This window comes from Hermetia illucens, chromosome 1, assembly GCF_905115235.1.
Source record: "Hermetia illucens chromosome 1, iHerIll2.2.curated.20191125, whole genome shotgun sequence".
Lineage (NCBI taxonomy): Eukaryota > Metazoa > Arthropoda > Insecta > Diptera > Stratiomyidae > Hermetia > Hermetia illucens.
In genome coordinates this window covers 201,343,101-201,364,190 of record NC_051849.1, presented here as the reverse complement: position 1 = coordinate 201,364,190, position 21,090 = coordinate 201,343,101, and the positions used below count along the sequence as shown (strand labels likewise).

The 21,090-nt window shown below is 43.5% G+C and overlaps 1 protein-coding gene across 2 annotated transcripts in view; it reads left to right on the top strand.

Moving 5' to 3' along the window:
* LOC119661748 overlaps window positions 1-20,332 on the top strand; it is a 450,161-nt gene extending 429,829 nt beyond the window's left edge. Inside the window, exons 12-13 of one of the 2 annotated variants that reach the window (XM_038071218.1) lie at window positions 19,841-20,109; window positions 20,174-20,332. In XM_038071218.1, the coding sequence (XP_037927146.1) occupies window positions 19,841-20,069 (229 nt within the window). In that variant the 3' untranslated portion in view covers window positions 20,070-20,109; window positions 20,174-20,332. Of the gene's footprint in view, window positions 1-19,840 lie in introns of both variants that reach the window. The other variant, XM_038071217.1, reaches the window with a different exon arrangement.
* The last annotated feature ends 758 nt before the right edge of the window (window positions 20,333-21,090 follow it).

Genomic DNA, 21,090 nt, shown 5'->3' with positions numbered 1-21,090 from the left:
AAGCAACGGTGGCTTGATACGCTGGATGGGGATTTGAAAGCTTCGACATTGCACCCAGATCAGGCATTCGATAGAACCAAATGGCGAAACCGATCACGACGAGCCGACTCCGCTTGTGAACGGGACAAAGGCTGAAGAAAAAGAAAAAAGAAGAAGAAGAAACTGGATGGCATGGTGCCAAAACCTCCGATATAAAACGCCAACGCGGTAAAAATGGCTATAAACTTCTCTATTTTAGCAGCCAAAGAACGCACTGCGGTATCGGTATTGGCATCTCTCAAGATTTCCATGTTGTCATTAATGACGTTCAGCGATTTGAGAACCGGCTGATCAAGCCCACTCGATTTTTTTTTAATACACGCTGGTGTTAAAAAATCTTAGAGAGACACATCCGTTCCAACTATCCCGTGTGAATGTCAAAGCTGGCATGGATGTAATGTGGGATTCCCCTTTTCTGGTTTACCACAAGGATCCATTCTGTACCACTACTATTTTTATTCTTCATGAACAACATTGCCTCTTCCATCAATTTTCCTTGCGCGCTAAATGGATTGGAGCACTAAACGTTTACAAATTTTATTCCACGTGCTACCCCCATGAATACTCTCCCACTTTATTTGCCTACTCTCTTCGTTGTGACTCTTTACCATACTGAAGGTCCGCTTCAATAGACATTATTTTGATGTCAGCAATCTCGCCTCCGAAATATAGACCTTAATATTGGGTACTTCTACTAACTTCAACTCTGTACAACCCTCGTTAATACTCTTCACATCCCTCGTTCAAAATATCCTGAGTATTGCTTTATGATCTAGTCCCCTTCCTGCAACTGTGATTACCTTGCCCTTTAAAAAGTTCTATGCGATTTCATCCAATGCTTCTTCTATAAGAAAAATTCTCCAGTGTGGACAATTCTTCGCGCTTCTTTAATTCGCTCTTACCTGAAACTACATAGAGCCTTCCTCGATATTTATACCCTGTTTAAGCTTTCTTCTTTGAAAAAATTATCGTAGAACAAACCAAACATGGCATGTTAGATTTTTGAGAGAAACCGAATTGAAACTGCCCCCCCCCCCTTCTAGAACTATGCAAGTAGACTTCCCATTAGTTCCGTGGAGGTGACAACTAGCGTGTGTGGGTAAATGCGGCTGCCCACAGGGATCTATCGCAGGTCTATTTATATGGAATCTGATGATGGATGAACTGTTCGGGGAGCATCCTACCATAGCTGAATGTGCTGCCTAAGCGAATGATCCCCTCATTCATTCTGGTTGAGGAAACAGTAGATTTAAGCTCGAACACCGGGGTACTGAGTACATTCGCATCGTTAACGCGGAGTCTCTAAAAGTCGGTGAAGCGGCCTCAACAGATAAAACCGTAGCGATGATGCTGAAAGGCTGCCTACGGCGTCCACCCTTGGTGAAATCGAATGGGGTATGTTTGAAATACCGGCAGAAAGTGACATACTTGGAAGCCACGATCCTGCGCTCAAGCCACGATTAACCAAAGTGATGTTTATACTGAGGTGTGTGATTAGTTGTGAGTGGTGTTTAAGCAGGAGAGCTACTAGGTCCATATATGTGGGACTCTTACTTGCATGTTCTACGTACGGGTCCCCTATGTTGTATGACTTTGGGATGACGACACAGAGCAGGAAATTATTCTACGTTTGTCAGCGAGTGGCGTTATTAGCGGGTCTTCCAGTATGTCGACGGTTTCTTCTTGTTGGGTGTTCCTCCACTTGATCTTGAGTCCGGCATCCCATGGCTTACAGGATGAGGAGAGGCATACCTTTGCTGCAAATGGACTTAGTAAGTGTGGATCAGGTAGAGGGTCTAGGAACACTTGTAGTCAAAAAGTCGTTAGATGAGAATGTAACATCTAAGTGGCAGCTTAGATGGAACGAATGGGTGAAAGGTCGGGTCACGTATGAGTACGTCGGAAATATATCTGCCAAAGGAAGTTGCATTAAGGACTTCGGACTTGAGGTGGGCTTCCTCCTGACTGGGCATGGTAGCAGCTTGAATGAGTTTCTCTTCTCGCGGAACCTTGCCTCCAGTCAAGGTTGGGTTCTGTGTGAGGCAGACTCAGAGGACTGGTTCCATGACCTATGTGTCTGTCCAGCGTATTCGGACATCCGTAATCTAGACGACATGTCTGAGTCTGAGCCTTTCCAGCAGCGATACCCTTCGATGCCCAATTGAATAGGTGCGTGCTGCCTTCCGGCGAAGCAAGGAGTTCCTCGATACTACTTCACCTGCAGTATGATGGGCGAATGGCCATAGTGGTACAGTCTTATGTGTTTTGTGTTAGTGTTGTCTTGTGACGTCTTACGTGTTGTATTTTACGCACAGCGATAGTTGACTAGTAGAAAGGTTTCATTGCGGTTCTCCGCTTCGATTTAATTCCAGTCAACCCGTTAGGAAGTGCCGTCCCCTCGTACTCGAGGAGGGCGATCAGACACGAGTCTGCAAGGAACTCATCTAAAGTGGCCCTTACCATGAAGCCTAATGGGAGGTTATCTGGTACCATGGGAACCGGGATGGTTTCTCTCGGCCCGGTTATTTGCGGCTGGCTCCCTTGTAGCATTTTAATGATGGTTGTGGTTATGCCTACATGACGGGTAGAACTCCTTCGAGCTCAAGCGTGGAGTTTCGCTGTATAACTCGGGTGCCATACCCCTTAGTTGCGTAGTTGCAGCAAAGATGTTATATAGGCCTTGCTCCATAGCGGGACACTGATTGTGGTCTCTAAATCAATCCGTGTGCGAAGAGGACCATGCCTACATGGCAAGTACTCACGTTAAACCCCCACGACCTTCATTAGTTCCGTGAGACTATACTTAAATACCAGTAATCCTGTATGGTAGTTCTCAGTCGTTTTTCCTACTGTGAAATATAGCTCTAAACTGCATTTGTCTTTTCGAATTCGAATGGAATAAGAAGAAAGATCCGACATTATACGAAACTAGCCTCTCTGTGCATAAGTGAAAACACAAAAGTGACAGTGAGCAATCCCCTATCGCTACTGCTAAATAAAGTATTCGCGAGCAAACTGGAAGTGAATATGGAAAAAGAAGGACTAATGCCACGTTTCTGGGTAAACTATGTAACCGATACCCTCATCATGGTCAATATGCAAAAATGACGTAAAACACTGAGTTCCTTCAGGAGAATCTATATTAGCTCCACAATGAAAGTGGATCATTGCCTTCCTTTCTTGGATGCCAAAATTTGAAATGAGAAGGCCGAATTTCGCAAGAAGATCTAAGATACAATGGCAAGTATTGCAGTAGCGCACCTGCTCTCGATACCTAAAAGCAGCAAACAATAGCTCAAGCAGGAACTAGGCATCACTAAAGACTTCTCCTTACAACGAAAGAAAAGAGTAAGGGAGGTGAAAACATGCATGAGACATGGTACCGTAGTTGCATTCGGAAAAGGTGTTACGAAAATAGTATCTATTATATTTTTTCTATGATCAAAACCTGAATCCAAATTTTATACCCTAACTTATCCTATTGAGTAGACCATCATGCATGAAAAACAAACCAACTGGAGTCGAAACTATATGAAAAGCCAGTGCTACTACCACGAGTAATCAATACTTCAAAGAAGCTTGATTACAACAAACTTCGGAGATTCAAAATTCGAATACATGAATTATAAAAGAGAGGCTTGTCATTTCCATAGCGCAGAAATCCTAGCACTCCCAAGCAGCCGTCTGACTACCAATAACCGGACCATTAAAAGTATCGTATAACATTATATCATTCGCAGAAAATAAAGTCAAATGGATACAAGTATATAAAGTTCTATGTTCCCAGCTTCACCCTGAATTTCCAATAATTCCTCCTTTACATTCGGCAAGGAGATTTCTCTCCAAAACGAAACAGAATAAAAAGTACTTGCCATTAAACATGCACAAAGTAGAGCGTAATACTTAGCCCCAATTAACCCTACTTCAAACAAGCCAAGAGTAAACAAATGGTAAACGTAATCATTTGTAGATTAACGAGCAACAGTATTAAAGGAGGAAGGATGTACAAAGTGCTTGTTGGGATGCCGTTGTCATGTAAATGGTTACCGAATCCGTTTCAAAAATCAGGATTTTCGGAGGGAAACTTATGTATTTACATCCTGACAAAAACTCTTCAGAAGCTACTACCCCGTGGCACTGCGAGTAACAGAACCGCGGTCAAATAAATCGCACTCGTTTCATATAATCAAAGAACAATCCCAGTCAACTAGTACGAGGTACTGCACAGTCGCTGGTTAAAAAAGATATTTTGTACGAAATTTTCAATCGAAAATGTTCTCTTATATTATAAAAAGATTCTGAACATTGCATATTAGCTCAAATTCTGGGCACGGAAAGGCTTTTCCCAAGATGAGTGCCACAACTCTACCTTATTTTTTAGGGACCCCAGGTTTACTCATAGATGAACCAGAGCACCGTTCTAAGGATATGCACAGTTCCTAGTGGTTTTACGGAAGTATCTGCGGTGTTGGCCTAACCTCACGGTCCTCTTCAGACACAGATTGATTGTGTGACCACAATCAGCACAACGGTCCCCTACCTAAAGCCTCTACCGCAACTGAGGTATATGGCGGCCAAGCTGTACAGCGTAACTGAACCCTTGAGCTCACATGAGCGATGTGGGCACAACCACACCTTCCATTAAACTCCCACTCACCCACAAATAACCGGGCCAAAAAAGCATCCCACAGGAATTCCTATATATAGGAATATATGACCTCGGAGGGCCACCTTGATTCCCACGGTACCAGATAGCCTCTGGTGAGGCTTCGTGACTGAGCTCACTCCAGATGAGTCCCATACAGAATTAGGTCTGATCGCCCTAAATCCTCGAAGCATTCACCTACTAGAGGTAGAGGTTTTCGCTGGTCACTTGGTGTTGACTCAGCCAAAAGGATTGCTGCCCCGTCTACCTTCTCACCACCTCTGATCACCCAAGGATACGTGCAGAAATTTACAAAATATAGGGTGCTATATATTATTGCAACTTTATTTAAGCTGAGTGTTTTAGAGCCTACATGTCATATACGGGCATCGCCATGACTTTTTCCCGATTTTTCAGTTTAAACCTCATCTAAAATGATGTAATTAACAGCATGAGTTGGGATTCACAGTTCCAACTTGGTAATCAAAAATCATGTAACAGGCAAACAGACTGGCGGTGCAGGGGCTCGGAATTCCAGTTCCAACGATTTTTTGGAGTGGACAAGCAGGCTCCTGCTTGTTGATATCTGTCGCCAGCAGTGCCTCGGTCATGGGCAGATAGGCCACCAGTTATCTAAGGCTATACGCAACATAAATCCAATATGTCACTTCGGGGAACACCGATAACAAAAGCGTCAAAAAATCCGCCTAAAGGAAAACGAAGGACGTCACATGCCAAAGTGACATCAACCGCACCCCAGGGTAAGTCGTCTCTGGAGTTTCCTCCTCCTGGATCCAGCTCAGCAATTGTCAGATCTCCTCCCATATCTAAGGCGGTAAAAGAAGTCAACAAAAGGAGTCCTCTAAATATCTCGGAAGCGAAATGAAGGTGGGAGGTAGGTAGGTAGGAAAATAGGTTGCAAAACGTTAGCGCCTGAACACATACGTCATATTAGTTAGTGATGGTCAGGTTGGTAAATACCGGAAAACAGGGTTTGTTTCGGTTATAGATTTTTGTTAGAGTCATTCGCTTCCACGCGGTATGTCCTGGAACATCAATGAATACTACACCCACAGCGATCATTAGGTAATCCCCTTCAACCTGGAGGGCAAGCTAAATGGAGAAGAATGAAGAAAGAGTAACGCGTCGATTGGTTGGTGTCGGATAACAATTAACTGCAGGTGTAGTTGAATCAGGACACTATATCTAACTCACCATCGGAGAGGACTTCTCACGGGATGTATCGCGATGACTTTGTAAAGCAAGAAGTCCAATTTAAAATGTTTATTGAGAAGCTTTTTCTCAGCTACATTTGTAGGGCTTTTGTCTAAATATGTTTCCTCCACATTAGTCATCTGTCCACCTCAGTCTGTTGAGACATCATTACACCATTGATTGAGACCTGCAGTAAGGTTTGTCACTTCAGCGACGCGACAGAACTCGGTTTTATTTATCTTAGGTAGATTTGTAAGTTGTCGTGTTAGTATCAGTTGGTAGATTATTTTAAAAATCAGAGTTTCACGCCATACTGTGTAGAAGGCTTGTCCCCTTCAAACTGGACTTTCCCACATATAGGAATCATTGCTATTTATAAAACCCCACCAAATCTTAGGGTAACAGGCGAAGCTTGCGTTGAATGTATGCATCACGTTGGTATTTACGATCGCCGGAAGTTCCTTCAACATTATTCCAGTTATGAGGTCATGTCCTGGAGCTTTCTTTGGGTCTGATTGTTCTTTAAAGACTCGAACAACTTGTTTCGATCGAAGTGAGAAGACTCCCTTCGACGTAACCGTAGATATTTTTGGAAGTCCATCTGGGGAGGAGTATTTTCTCCAGGTCTTTTGAAAATGCTGTTCCACTTCTTTGCCAACTGCCGTCTGCTGATATCAGTAGCGGTTGTCATTGAGAAGGTTTCTTCATCCTTTTTGTAGCAAAGAAAAGTCAGTAGATCTAACAGGCAACAAACTTTTTAAATAACTTCGCAACTTCTGCTCCGTCGATTCTTGAGGGCTTCATGGAGCAATCGACTTGCTGTCGCTAATTTGTTTTTGTTTTTTTCATTTTGGAGATTGTGCATTCGTCAATGCCTTCTCAACTTTGTAGTATGTTATACAATGTACTATATTTTAAAATATTAGCAAGAATGGGCATTGAATTTCAGGAGAGCTTTGTCTACTTCACGTCTGTTTTCCAAGCAATTGTTGAAAAACGGACGAACGCTTATATACTTTTGAATTCCTCTAATTGATTTGGTTCCTTACCTTTATTGCTTGCCGCAAGTATGCTCACAGGTTCCCTAATGACGGGCGGGTAGAAGCAGGATTCACTCTTTATTAACTTCCAACCCACTTTTTAACTTACATCGCAGTCAATGAAGTCCAGGATTTTTCGTCCATCACCAGGCCAATACGTGGTCTGTGGAAATGAGATGACGTCTAATATATTATCTTAGCAAACGCGTCCTACAGCTGATTTCGTTTGGGAATGATCAGTCTCGATCCCTAGCCTCTAACGTGCTATGTTTCGGCGCGTTGAAATCGCTCTGAGCTGTGACTACTATTTAAATATTCTAATCGACATGTCTTCGATAAAATCACGCGCATCTATGATAGACCCGGTATGTCCTCTTATCGATACGTGAAAAAAGCTGAAAGCGAGGAATCGTGGAGAGGATTACCACAACCACGGGAGCGGGTGGAAGAGATGAACTACAGTCTAACGCGATTTCTCATAGGGCATGATGAATACTTGCAGTTCATTTAACTATCGCAACAAGAATAATACCTCGGGAGGCGAGCAGCATGTATTCTTCAATTTTCCTAGATTCACAGAGGATAGTAAAAGTTTGGAGAAGAAATTGGGAATGATGGTAGCACCAGAAAGTCTAGTTTCGAAAATGCTTCATGTATGGAAGGTTTTGTGTATTTCTTTCATCAAGCCATTTCAGTGTCCATTTGTCCCATTAATACCCTTGCACGTAATATATGCATATATAATACTATATCCACTTTCGGCACAGTTCCTTTGTGTGGGCGATAATAAACGGGGTACATGTGAACAGCTGTTACGCCGCACCAAGTCTGACACTGTCCGAATTCCAGGAAATGCTTGACAGTCTTGTTCTCGACGCAGGGGGTTATAGTCCAAGGGTAATTGCTGGTGACTGCAATGCTTGGGTGCGTGAGTGAGATAGCAGAGAGACAAACAGAGAGACAAGGGGCCGCAGTCTATTAGACACGTTTGCACAGTTTGATGTAATTCTGGCCAACGAAGGTTATGTAAACACCTTTCAGAAAGGGGGGTCTGTCTCAATCGTAGACCTAACCTTTGTCAACCCTCCACTGGCACGTGATATGTCCTGGTACGTTAGCGAAGACTACACTTACAGCGATCACCAGGCAATCTTCTCTGAACTATGGGTGAAGCCACAGGACAGAGGACCATCATGCCCGCAACTGACAAAGATGATAGGCTGGTCTGCAAAGACTGTGGATGAGCAGACCTTCATAGAGGTGTCGCTAGACCAACCTAATAAAGCAGTGGTGTCCATGGAAAAAGCTGTCCATGTGGCCCTATGCATCGCCAAAGCATGCGACGCGTCCATGTCTAGAAGGAGCTCATTCCCCAGTAGAAGACCAAACTATTGGTAGAATGCTAAACTGGCCAGCGTTCGATCAGGCTGTCACCAAGCCAGAAGAGCAGTTCAGAGGACGGTAGGCAGAATCGACTAGGGACAAAGAGAGAGCGCTTATAAGGAAACTCGCTGACGAGCTGCTGAAGATCGACTGGAGACCGGACATGTTCGCTGGGCTGCTCGAAGCGTACATGTCCGAAAGGATATTTTCTGCATCATGGAAGCGATAGAAGTGAATACTACTGCCTAAGACTGGTAAACCTCCAGGTAAGTTAACCTCCCTTCATATCTTTTAAACACTGTGGGGAAAATGCAAGAGCGAGTAATCCACAATAGATTACTCCTGGTTGTTGAGAGCCCGCGGGGGCCTCTCAGATCGGCAGTATAGGTTCCGTAAAGCCAGATCAACTTTTGATGCCATCAAAATAGTTAGTAGCTTGGTTGAAGATGCAATTCACGAAAAGGGTAGTACTAGCAAATATTTCGTGATGGTGATCCTGAACATGAAAAATGCATTTAATTCGGCCAATTGGAACCTAATAAGGAAATCTCTGGCGAAGATTGGTATTCCCGTCTATCTTGCAGCTGCCGTCAACTTACAGAGAACGGAGGCTTTGGTATGACACTAATGACGGACCTCAGGGGCTGGCGTGTCCAATCCAGTGTCTTTTGAAGATTTCCACCACCTCAAAAGAAAGAAAAGATAGACAGACAGTAAACCTATTTTAGAAAGGTTTTGTTTTTGAATGAAAACGAGACTAGCCAACTATAAAAATCAAATCTTCTCTTGTATCTCCTCTTTAAAGTACAAGGTGGAGCGCCACAGATAAATAGATTACGAAATTAAATAAATCACAAACTACTGAACATTTTTCAGATTTTTCCGTTCTTCCCTCATTTTATAACAATAATTTACATTTGAAAAGTGTATCACTGATATGTGATCCGTCCCGCTGATACACTGTAGAAGCCTCTTTCTGAAGTTCTTTGAAGCATTCTAACAGAGATTTCTGAGATCAACCCATATATTGTTCCAGGATCCTAGGGCGGTCATTGTAAACTTTGGATTTGAGGTATCCACACAGAACAAAATCTCAAAAGGCCAAATCAGGAGAACGCACTGACCCATTCACATCTGTTCTTAGTCAGGTAAGGCGTCGAGGAGCCTTACTCTCAAAAAGTCCATGACAGTCCACGCGGCGACTCTGGCCCAATCCTGCTGACAAGAACAACTTCAGTTGTCTTCTGCAAAAAAAATATAGATCGGAAAGGCACCCCATATTGTTATCCAACCGGAGTTCAGAAACCTCTGGTAGAGCTCCCTGGGGTTTGTTACACTCCAATGGCGCAGGTTTTGTTTATTGACTGAGTTAGAAATGTGCCTCATCAGAAAAAAAATAATAGCGTCCCGCGGAAACGCAGCAAGCATGTTTTCACCAGCAACTTGTCTGGCTCCATAATTTCGTAGCAGCAATTGATTCAAGACTACCATTTTGTAAGGACGCATTTGAAGATGTTCTTCAACAATTCCAAAAATGTTTGCCTGTCCAATGATGACCTTAACCCTCTCAATGTTTCCTGTGATAGTGACGGTATTCTAACACACCCTTATGATGTACGAAACATTTGCAGAAGCTTCAAACGCATTCGGTCATGAAACGATTCGATTTCGATCGGAAACATGGCGCGTGGGTAATATTATACCGAACAAAAGGCACACTGTATGCGAATGGTTAAATGCGCGTTTTCTAAATAAGATATCACGCAAAACGTGCGCTATTCCGCAGAACCCTTCATGTTGAGTGTGATCACAACAAGCTTCCCTTCCCTCTTTGTCGAATGATACCCACTCCCTACCACCCATACCTGCTGCAAGAAGAATGCCTCCACTCTCAAATCCATCTGTCCCTATTCTTATGGCTTCCTTATCACACGTGATACATCCAGGGTTACTTTTCATGCTACTTAACTATGGGCTGAGAACTCTAAATCCAATCTTAGAAAAATTATGAAATCAACTGCATTCGGGATTTTGAAGATCGTTTGTGGGATTGGTTCTGTCCGGAACGTACACAACACTTTATTTAAGGCAAAAAGCTAGGGTTGTGAAGAAATCCATTCGATTTACACTTTGGTCCTACAAAACCCTAGTTTGATCATGAATAAACTATGCATATACATCATTTCCAAATATATGTTGATGCATTCATCTCAATTTCATCCTTTTCAAACCGAAAATACGCACGTAGAATAACTCCTTATACGTAATATGAAAAATTTTCCAGATTTTCTTCTTTCTTACGATTTCAGTTGAAAAGCGTCAGAATACCAAGGATTCCATGAAATCCAAGCACTAAAGATACAACACAACGTACTATGTAACATACATGAATATATCTATCGTTACCCAGAATCTACGAGTAATAGTTGCATGAAACATTCAGAAAAGTTTCACACGATTGATTAGATACATCGACGAAATTGGGAATACGATAAGAATTATATGCGTTACTTTGCAAGCGAAGTGGAAATGGGAAAGTTTGAATGTCGCATTCATCTTTCGATAGCTTTATTGCAAATATTTGCTTGAAATGCGAAAAGTGTAATGAAAAAGTTGAATATGAGGTAATTTTTTCTCTGGCAATATTCAACGACATATTGGAGACGTTTCAATGAATCGATAAAATGAATCTATATTATTGAGCCTCAGATTATCGCCACTTATAGAAATCGACCTTAATAACAAATGGTATGAAATGAAGTTTCGTATAGTTTTCAATTATTTCATAACCCATTTTGCCATTAGAAACAAAATAGAGGAGAAATGGATCAAAAAGTACAAAATAAAACTGAAGCAGGATTGGTTTTAAAAGTCCAAAGTAAAACTGAAGCAGGATTCATTTTCAAAAAGCACACAGCCAAAAAAAACCAAAAAAACAATCGTGATCCTATTTCGTAATGTAATATCACATTACCTATAGCAAAAGAAATATCACCATCACTTTTGAAGTGCAGTGATGTTAGGTAATGTGGTGATGTTAAGTAACGCGGCAAAGTTAAGTAATGCGGTGATGTTAGGTAATGTGGTGATGTTGCAATATTTAGAAATGTTTGGATCGCGCTTGGTGATGGTAATGTAATATTACGCTTTATTTTCACTACTAACACAAATGCTGATCATCTACAAAACAAGATTTTAGAAGGAAAACGAGGAAGATGAGTTCATCTTTCTACGTTGGACAGAAAATTGGCTGGTTGATAGGCGACACAACGTTATTATCACATCCACTGATAATTGCCCCCGTGTATTTTGGGTTGAAAAGTAGCCCTAGTTGTAACTTCGGTTTAAATTCAGAGAAATGAGCATCTGTGCTGTGTCGATGCAAGGAATTGAGTTGAACGAGAAGTATACTTAGCAATAAATCAAAATTAGACATTTGCGTTTTCTTTGTTTGACAATCTGATCAAACAATGAAAATGTTGAATCCAAAACTCTACTACACATATTCCGCGGACTACCGTCGGAGAAGCCCCAGTAACCTCAGCATCTCCTTTAGTAGATTGCGTGATCCATATTGAAGGGGTCTCCAAACCTCCTTCCCATCTCCATGAGCTTGGAGAATGGAATATAATGTATTTCGGGTGCTCAGGTATAGCGGTACATTCAGCTCGGGACAATGGGAAGATTCAGCCAATTCGATAACAATACAAATACTTCCTATAACTACCGACCTCCGTGAGAAAATGTGTCAGGAGGTATTATAATTGTCCCTGTTTACGCTCGACCCATTTCTGAATGCATGTGCTCAATGCATGGGTCCAGCGGTCCTTTCTGCAATTATCTCATCATCGTTTCCATCCCCTGTACAGCTACTTCGTGTTGGCTTTTCTGGAGAAACCTGGGAAGAATTCGCTTTATTTCTCTGGTAGAGATAGTGCGTTTTGTTTTCCAAATGATCCAATGAGACTATTCCCGCATCACCCGATGCTGTCCGCGCTACACACCTTCAACGCGATTGACTAAGTCACGGAACTCACCCTCATTTGGTTTACTGTATTGTCCAATGCTTCCGCCCAGCCAGGGAACTGTGTAAAGAAGGATGGTTCTCATCACCTTAGCGATATGCAACCTGTCACTATACCTATTTTAGCCTCCCGATGTTAGACATCATCTCTGCTAGAAATAGCCTCTGCTGTCTTCTCTCGCGGATAGTCTAAATAACCACGAAGCCCAGCTTAGCATCGATTATTACCTCCAAGATTTTAATGATCAATTTTGAGACCCCCTGCGCTTTGCACCAAAAACATTTATTTTAATACAAGGACTATCAGTATTCCGCGGCGAACTTCGAATGCCGATTGCCAACGTTGCCTCCAGTGGTACCCACTGCCCCTCGGCGCCCAACTTAGCATCGATTATTACCCCCAGAATTTAAAGATCAATTTTTTGCGATTGGTGGTGAGGCTTCCTTCTGCCTTCTCATCCCTAGCGGATCTAGAGTCATTAGCCATAACCATGATTTGTTGACTTAATAGTTTCACTTATATATAATTCCACGTGTTCGAAGCATTTCCCAACTACAACCAGCGATAGGCCTTTTGCAAAACCAATCAACGCTGAACCTTGAAAAACACTTATCTTGGCAGTGCACTGCTTCAGCTCGTTATCCACCTCTCCAAGGGGATTAACCGTGCTAATTATTCAGTGACACACAGTACAGCCAGAACTCCTGTTGGTCGAATGACATCTAGTGTCACCACAGATACAAAATTTACCCCTAGAACGGATTTGCCGGTGAACGAAAACAGCCTGTTGTATATTGCCATCTCCAACACATTCCCCTAATGTCTTAAAGGCAGATCAGATGTAAAGATGGTGTAAAGAAGACACACAAGGTGGTCTTTAGGGCTTCAATGGCTAAGCTAACCTCTGCTTCTTCCATAAGACAGAAAACGCTCTCCCCACCAAGCACGATTCAAATGTGCTCATAAACCCCGTTAGCTCAGGTCTGCCTTCCTCTTGCTGCTGAAAAAGGATATGTTAAAACGAATGTAACTCCGAGATCCTTATAAGACTCAATTGTTATTTAAAGTCGGCCATCAGGGTAATAAATGGATGTGGGAGGTGAAGTTTTCAACGAATAACACAACGTACAATATTTGCTCACAATCAGTGCTACCACATTCTGAGCGCACGACAAAAGTAGGGTTTAGCAGACAGGGACAAGTAAATAAGGAACGAAGATCATTTATGAAGAACGAAAATAGGAACGGGCCAAGGAGCCTTGGGGACCCCGGATAAAGGAAAAAAGTAATCGAGACAGAACCAATGAAGGGATCTAGGTACGATCGCAACAGAAAGGAAGGTTGATGAACGCCCATATAATCCGAGTTGGTGAACGGAATCGAAGAGGTCAAAGAAGTGCAGATGTGAAGATGTGGACGCTGTTCGTTTGAACTCAACGAAACCGGCTCTCGGAGGTGCCATTTTTTCTTGTGTGACTTGTCTTCCACATGGTCATATATAGGCGTAGCCAGACATATCGATCCTCTAAGTAGCGCTACTGCTATTTGATCATGGTTCACAAACACCGCCACGTCTTCATTCGACTCATTTATTCGTGGAATTTGCTTCACTTCTGAACGACACACAGGGGTCATCACTTCCGAAATACCAGTTGTACATACTCCACTTTCTGTACGCTTTGAACTTACCATACTGGCTTTTACATTCTTCTGCAAAAGTGGATGATCTCGGGCCACCTAGAGCACCTCTTTAGACATACCTGCTCCCTGAGTCTGCCACTTGACCCAGTCTTCCCTACATTTCGCGAGGTAATCAATTTGATCGCTGCTTCTACTCTACTCTATCTTTTTATGGTGCTCTACCCAATATCACCAAAATCGAATTGCTCCTGCAAAGCAGCAGAGTTATCTCCCTCTAAAGCCAGCGGGTTTTGTCCCTTACGTTCGATTGTTGTCTTCTGTTTGATGGATCTAAACTTCGCTTGTTTCCTCAACACCTTTTCTAACTTGGCGCAGAAACCGAACACTAACTTTTTACTGAATCTATTTAGTTCCGACATTAGATTGTCTTTCTAAGCACGCTTATTGCGGCTCATACTATCGCCCTAATCCACCACTTCTAGATCAGCCTTAATCTTTGAACTCCCGTGATTGCTCTTCCGGCCTCGTGGCTGTTATCCCGCTACCAACAGGTAGGCGAGTGAATTTCACTGCATGATAAATTATATTATTCAGTTTCAGCGATAAACCCGACTCCTGGCCCGCCAACTTTAGAAGCGCAGATTGAATTTCACCCGCCGTGCACCCTTTTTCCCGGGAACATCAGCTCCTCATAGAGAAGGCTTTAACCTGGACCGGGAGACGTACTTGAGTCTGCCACCGACGTCAAGCCTAAATTTGGTGCTCCCCTCTGTTTAACACTGCATAACGACACTCATATGGTGGTTGCAAGGACTTACAAAAAGCATCCACGCGAACCAAGACGTGCAGACAGGTATTAGCTTCGTCGAAGAATGACGGGATGGCAGGAGTGATTTTAATCTTGTCTTGATGTCCCGGAACAAACACAGAAGCCCAGTGGTGGAAAGAGCTGATCTGGTATCAAACACAGGATCGCTGGGGAATCTGAAATTCTCCCAGTATACTAGTAACTGTGGTCAAAGGGTAGTATAGGTCCCAGGGCGAAACGTGGATTGGTACGCACGATGGAGCATAAAACCTGGGAAATGCCTGCTGAACCAACACCAACAGCTCTACTACCAAACCCTATCTCCACCTCCACGTGGTGACCGCTGGGAGCTCTTTCTTAACGAAAAGCTGCAGATGGAGAAGGATGAAGGCGAGTCTCCCGCGCCTAAAAACGGGACAAATTGTACCAACTGGTCCTCCAGGTTGGGGGTTGGGTAGGGCTGACAACCTTACACGGAAAACAACCTGTTACGAAACCACAACAGGAGCCTCGGACAGGATGGACTTTAAAACGACGGACCCGGCAACGAACACGGAATAACAATTTGCGCATTTTCTCATGGAACGTGCGCTCCCTGTACAGAGATGAAGCTGATGAGCAGCTAGCCGATATCCTGTCCCAATATAGGGCTGATATAACAGCGTTGCAAGAGATGCGATGGAGAGGGACCGGTTTCCTGGAGAAGAGCCACTACACCATATATTATAGGGGTCATCCAGTAAACCATGTGCTCGGAGTAGGTTTTTTAGTCAGCCAAAAAATGAAACCTGCTGTTATCGGCTTTGAAAACATAAGCGAACGGCTATGCACTCTGCGCTTGCGAGGCAAGTTTAGAAATATAAGCCTCATCAACGTTCACGCCCCTACAGAGGAGACTGCAGAGTCGGAGGAGGAGACTGCAGAGTCGGAGAAAGATACCTTCTACGAGGCAGTAGAACGAACCCTCGAAGCCTGTCCCAGATATGATATCAAAATCATACTTGGGGATTTTAACAGCCAAGTAGGGAAGAAGCCCGTATTCAGGCGATACGTTGGCTCCCATAGCTTACACGAAAAAACAAATGATAACGGACTGTGGACTATTCAATTAGCAGGGTCACACGAAATGGTTGTTGGAAGTACCTGGTTTGCGCGGAAAGCGGTCCACAAACATACGTGGGCCTCTCCAGACGGGACCACTTTCAACCAAATTGACCATGTGTTGATCGAACGCCGCCACCTCTCAGCCTTGATGAATGTCAGAACATATAGGGGGGCCAATATAGACTCGGATCACTATCTCGTTGGCATGGTGCTCCGAGCTCGAATAACAATACCACCTAGAATCCCCTCTGACAATCAGGTGAGGGTGAACACTGAAGCCATCCACAACACAACCCTCCGCGACACCTATAAGAGGGAAATGGATGCCGCAATAACCGCAGTCAACAGAGGACCTGGAGACGAAGCATCAACAAATGATCTTCACAATCACCTAAAGAACGTTATCATGCATACGGCCACAAACATACTTGGCCCCAGCCGCAAAAGGAGTCGGAACGGCTGGTTTGACGATGAATGTAAGCTAGCAACGGAACGGAAGAATGCCGCACACCGAGTAATGTTGCATTCTCAAAGAACGCGGGCACGCGCAGAGACTTATCACGAACTCCGTCGAGTGGAGAAGCGACTTCACAGACGGAAAAAGGAAGCCTGGGAGAACCAACAAGTCTATGAACTAGAAAAGTACAGGGAGCAACCGCACCAGGCGCGGAAGTTTTACCAACAAGTCAGCTGGATGATGCCTTATACACCTCGATGCTCATCCTGCCGAGACAAAGAGGGAAATCTGATTTCCGACAGAATGGGCATATTAGAGCGATGGGTTGAGTACTTTGATGAGCTATTGAACAACCAGAACATCGGCGAGTTGGAGATCCAGCCAACTGAAGACGACGGACAAATACTGCCACCACCAAGTTTAGGAGAAACAGTCCGTGCAATTCATCGCCTAAAAAATCATAAGTCGCCAGGAACCGATGGAATTACAGCCGAATTGGTTAAATATGAGGCGACCAGTTACACCAAGTGGTTCATCAACTTGTGCTCAAGGTGTGGGACAGCGAATCAATGCCTGACGATTGGTAACGAGGCATTATCTGTCTCATACATAAAATGGGAGATATCACACAGTGCAGCAATTATAGAGGTATCACGTTGCTGAGTACCATCTATAAGATATTCTCCGCTGTCTTGCTAGTCCGAATAGACCCATACGCCAAGAACATCATTGGCCCATACCAAAGAGGCTTCACTCCAGGGAAATCAGCAACAGGTCAGATTTTCTCTCTGCGGCAAGCGATGGAAAACTGTTGGAATATGGACACCAGTTGCACCATCTAGTCATCGACTTTAAAGCCGCCTATGATAGCATAGCCAGGGTACAACTCTACACGGCCATGAGAGAATTCGGTATCCCGACGAAATTAATAAGACTGACTAGGCTGACCCTGACCAATGTATGAGGCCAGATAAAAGCAGCAGGATCACTCTCAAGACCATTCGGCATCAACAACGGTCTACGACGCTATCATGCGTCCTCTTTAATCTGGCCCTCGAGAAAGTGATCCGTAATGCTGAGGTAAATGCATGCATGCAAATGTACGATCCTCTTCAAGTCCACCCAACTACTGGCCTATGCTGACGATATCGACATCATGGGAAGAACCACCCGAGACGTACAAACTGCCTTCATCCAGATCGAGCAGGCGGCGCGAGATCTTGGGCTGCACATCAATGAAGACGAGACAAAATATATGGTGGCAACGGCAGCACCGAAGACGAATCAACCAACAACATCAAACCGCACTGGTCAAACAAAAACACGAAGAAGAATAAGGATAGGAGAATACAACTTTGAGACCGTTGACAATTTCTCCAATCTAGGGTCGAAAATCACAACCGATAACAACTACGATGGTGAAATCCGCGCACGGTTGTTGTCAGCCAACTGAGCCTATTTCAGCTTACAAAGACTGTTCCGCTCGAAACGTCTCACCATACGGTCAAAGCTCTTACTGTACAAGACTATGATCTTGCCAGTCCTCATGTATTCCTCGGAAACTTGAGTTCTTAGCAAGAAAAATTGCGAACTCTTGGCCGCGTTCGAGAGAAGAATCCTCCGAAGAATTTTTGGCCCCCTACATGAGGATGGACGATTCCGTAGCCTACACAATGGCGAAATCTATGAGCGATACCATGACCGTCCGGTTGTGGATAAAATCCGGCTCAACAGGTTACGGTGGGCGGGTCACTTAATCCGTATGGATGGGGATGATCCCACCCGGAAAGTCTATAAGGGCAATATCTATGGTAGAAAAAGAAGACGAGGCAGACCCTGCCTAAGATGGAGCGATGGCGTGGGTCAGGACGCCAGACAGCTTTTAGGGATATCGAATTGGTGGACCTCGGCGCAAAACCGGGATGTCTGGAGTTCCTTATTAAGGCAGGCCTAGACCGGATACCGGTTGTTGCGCAGTTGATGATGATGATGATGATGATACTAGGCAGAGCTGGCAACAAACTCTCCACGATGGGCTGTACGTAAGTCAAATAAAACGAAAGGCAGGACTTGCAACCACGAGGAGTCATCATGTGCCATTGCAGGGGCCTTCAGTGTCCTATGCCTCCGTCCTATGCCTCCTCACCGTCTTAGGTTGTGAGAAGTCTATGATGCCCTGAACCTTGTCTGCATCTGATTGGATTTCCTCAAGAGAAATCATATGGTCTAAAGACTTCACCTACCGTTGAAAGAATTTGCATTTTTCAACGATAAGTACAAGACCACCCTCCAGGAGACATTGAACAATGCATTCGAGATGTTACAAATGCTCAGACTATGAAGATGAGGGGACCAAAACATCATCCAAATACACGAAACAAAAGTTGAGGTTTCGCAGGACAGAGTGGATGAACCTCTAAAAACTTAGCGCTGCATTGTACAGACCAAAAGGAATCCATGTGAACTCGTATAGTCCGAAAGGTGTGCACATTGCCGTTTTCGCAATATCTTCTGGAGCTACCGGGGTTTGATGGTAGGCCTTAGCTAAGTCCAAGGTCGGGTAAACATGGCAGTTACCGAAGTTGTGCGCAAAGTCGTGGATGAGTGGCATTTGTTAGCGGCTTGGAATGGTCTGAGCATTCAGACGTCTGTAATCGCCCATGGTTTCCATTCGCCCTTGGACTTTTTCTTATCAACAGAAAGCTTCTGGGGCGGTAATAGACGCACCTTCCAGAAGATATGAGAATGAGTAGTGCGGATGTGGTGCTGGACATCATGCTTAGCTGGCAGCGAGAGACTACTTTTGGTAGTTATGTTGCTGTATTCCTGAAGAAGCGCGCAAATGCGAGGGCCGGCTACTTCTTCAAAAAAGATCGAAAGGCTGACAGTAGAGCAGGTGGCAAGTTTACCTGAAAACCTGAGCGAAGCTACGGAATCTATAAGAGACCTATTCTGCAGATCCACTATAAATCCATAGTGGTCTAGAAAGTCTAGACCTAATATGGGACTACTGATACCCGCTCCGATGAAATGCCATGAGAACGGTCGTCAAAGTCCCAGACTTACGTCTACTTGCCTGTAGCCGTAAGTATATATGGTTGAAGCATTTACCACCGCTAGTTTGGGTTTGTGATTCTGCGACACCGGGAGAACTGAGACGTCTGCGCCTGTGTCGATCAAGTAATGGCACTTAGTCTAGGGATCGAACATTCTGGGTTCTGGGTAGCCGCGATGGCCAGTACTTGATTTCCGAAGCCCGTAAAAAATGTCCTCTTCAGTATCCAAATTTTTGTTTTATTTTTGGGGTATCCTTTCTACAGTCATCCATGGATGGATATTTTATTCCCACCTACTTGGCCGGCGCTCCTTATCTGCAGGAAGGGACGCGCAAAATCTGCCTTTTTCAAACCATTTAGGATACAATCTATAAATATTATTCCAATATTCATAACTAATTCTTTTTTGCTTTATTTCTCTTTTCAGCACCCCAAAAGGTCTGGAAGATGTTTCATCGTATCCCACCCTATTTGCTGAACTCCTGGGGGATGGTTGGTCTATCGAAGACCTAACGAAATTAGCAGGACAAAATTTTTTACGAGTAATGAGCGAAGTAGAGAAAGTTCGTGATACCAAGAAACTAGCTGGCGTTCGACCATACGAGGATCAACCAAATTTTCGCACAGAGGATCCATACAATTGTACCTCAAGTTAATAGAATTATCTTCAACATATATGCATACATGCATTTATATGTATGTATATTGGGAGAGAAAAGATTTATAAAATACATTTTTTAATTCACATTCGTTATATGAGGTTTCTATGGAGAATTGCGAAAATTGGCCAAGCACGGATCAATGAACAAAAAGGCAGTAGACCGTTGATACTGAGTGATTATTCCATCTTTAGTTTCAAGGACGGCATGAAAATATATTATTATTTATCGAAAGGAAGAAATTCAGTTGAAATGCAAATTCTCGTAATATATATGTATGTGCCATCTTTTTTTACTTAAATTCAATGCAGCAGGAGGCAGCTTCAATAGTGAATTCATTGTGATTTCGGCTTTTTCCCAGGCATTCCTCTGGTTATTTACACAGAGCAGTGATGAATATTACGCCCAAACTTGTCTGCACAAAAGTCCTCAAAGTCCACATAATCGAAGCGTGGCTGTTGTTGTCATCCTAAATTGCCATCACTTACTTTCACTGCACCCAATTATCTATTAATTGCTTTTTCACAAATTCGTCATCGTCTAGACTAAACGTCATTAACTCTTCAATGCAGGCTTGTCTGGAAACCCCCCTAGGAACAGACGAATGGATGGAATTATTGTTAGTACACACTATGAAGGCACAAACAATGGTAATGAGATATTTTGTGCCACGACATGAATGCCAACAGTCAGCCCCAAAGTGATTTTTTGTCACCATTTCGTGGAAGAGATGACACCAGACATCACTTAATACATAACCATTCAAAATCCTTCATTGCTTTTGCGGCCTGGTTTGAAACTGAAAGGCAGGGGGGATTTCAACGGATTAGGAAATCTTGAGCGCTACTTGTGAGACGGCCCCAAAAAAAGGAATCAAGATAATATTTGAAAAGGATATCCTAAATTCTTCTAAACTCATTTAAAAATGGCCTCATTTGATTAACTGGCAAAAAAGACCTAATTTGGTTAGATGTAAAAATTTGCATATTTCACATCGTGACATAATAAAACCTGCAGG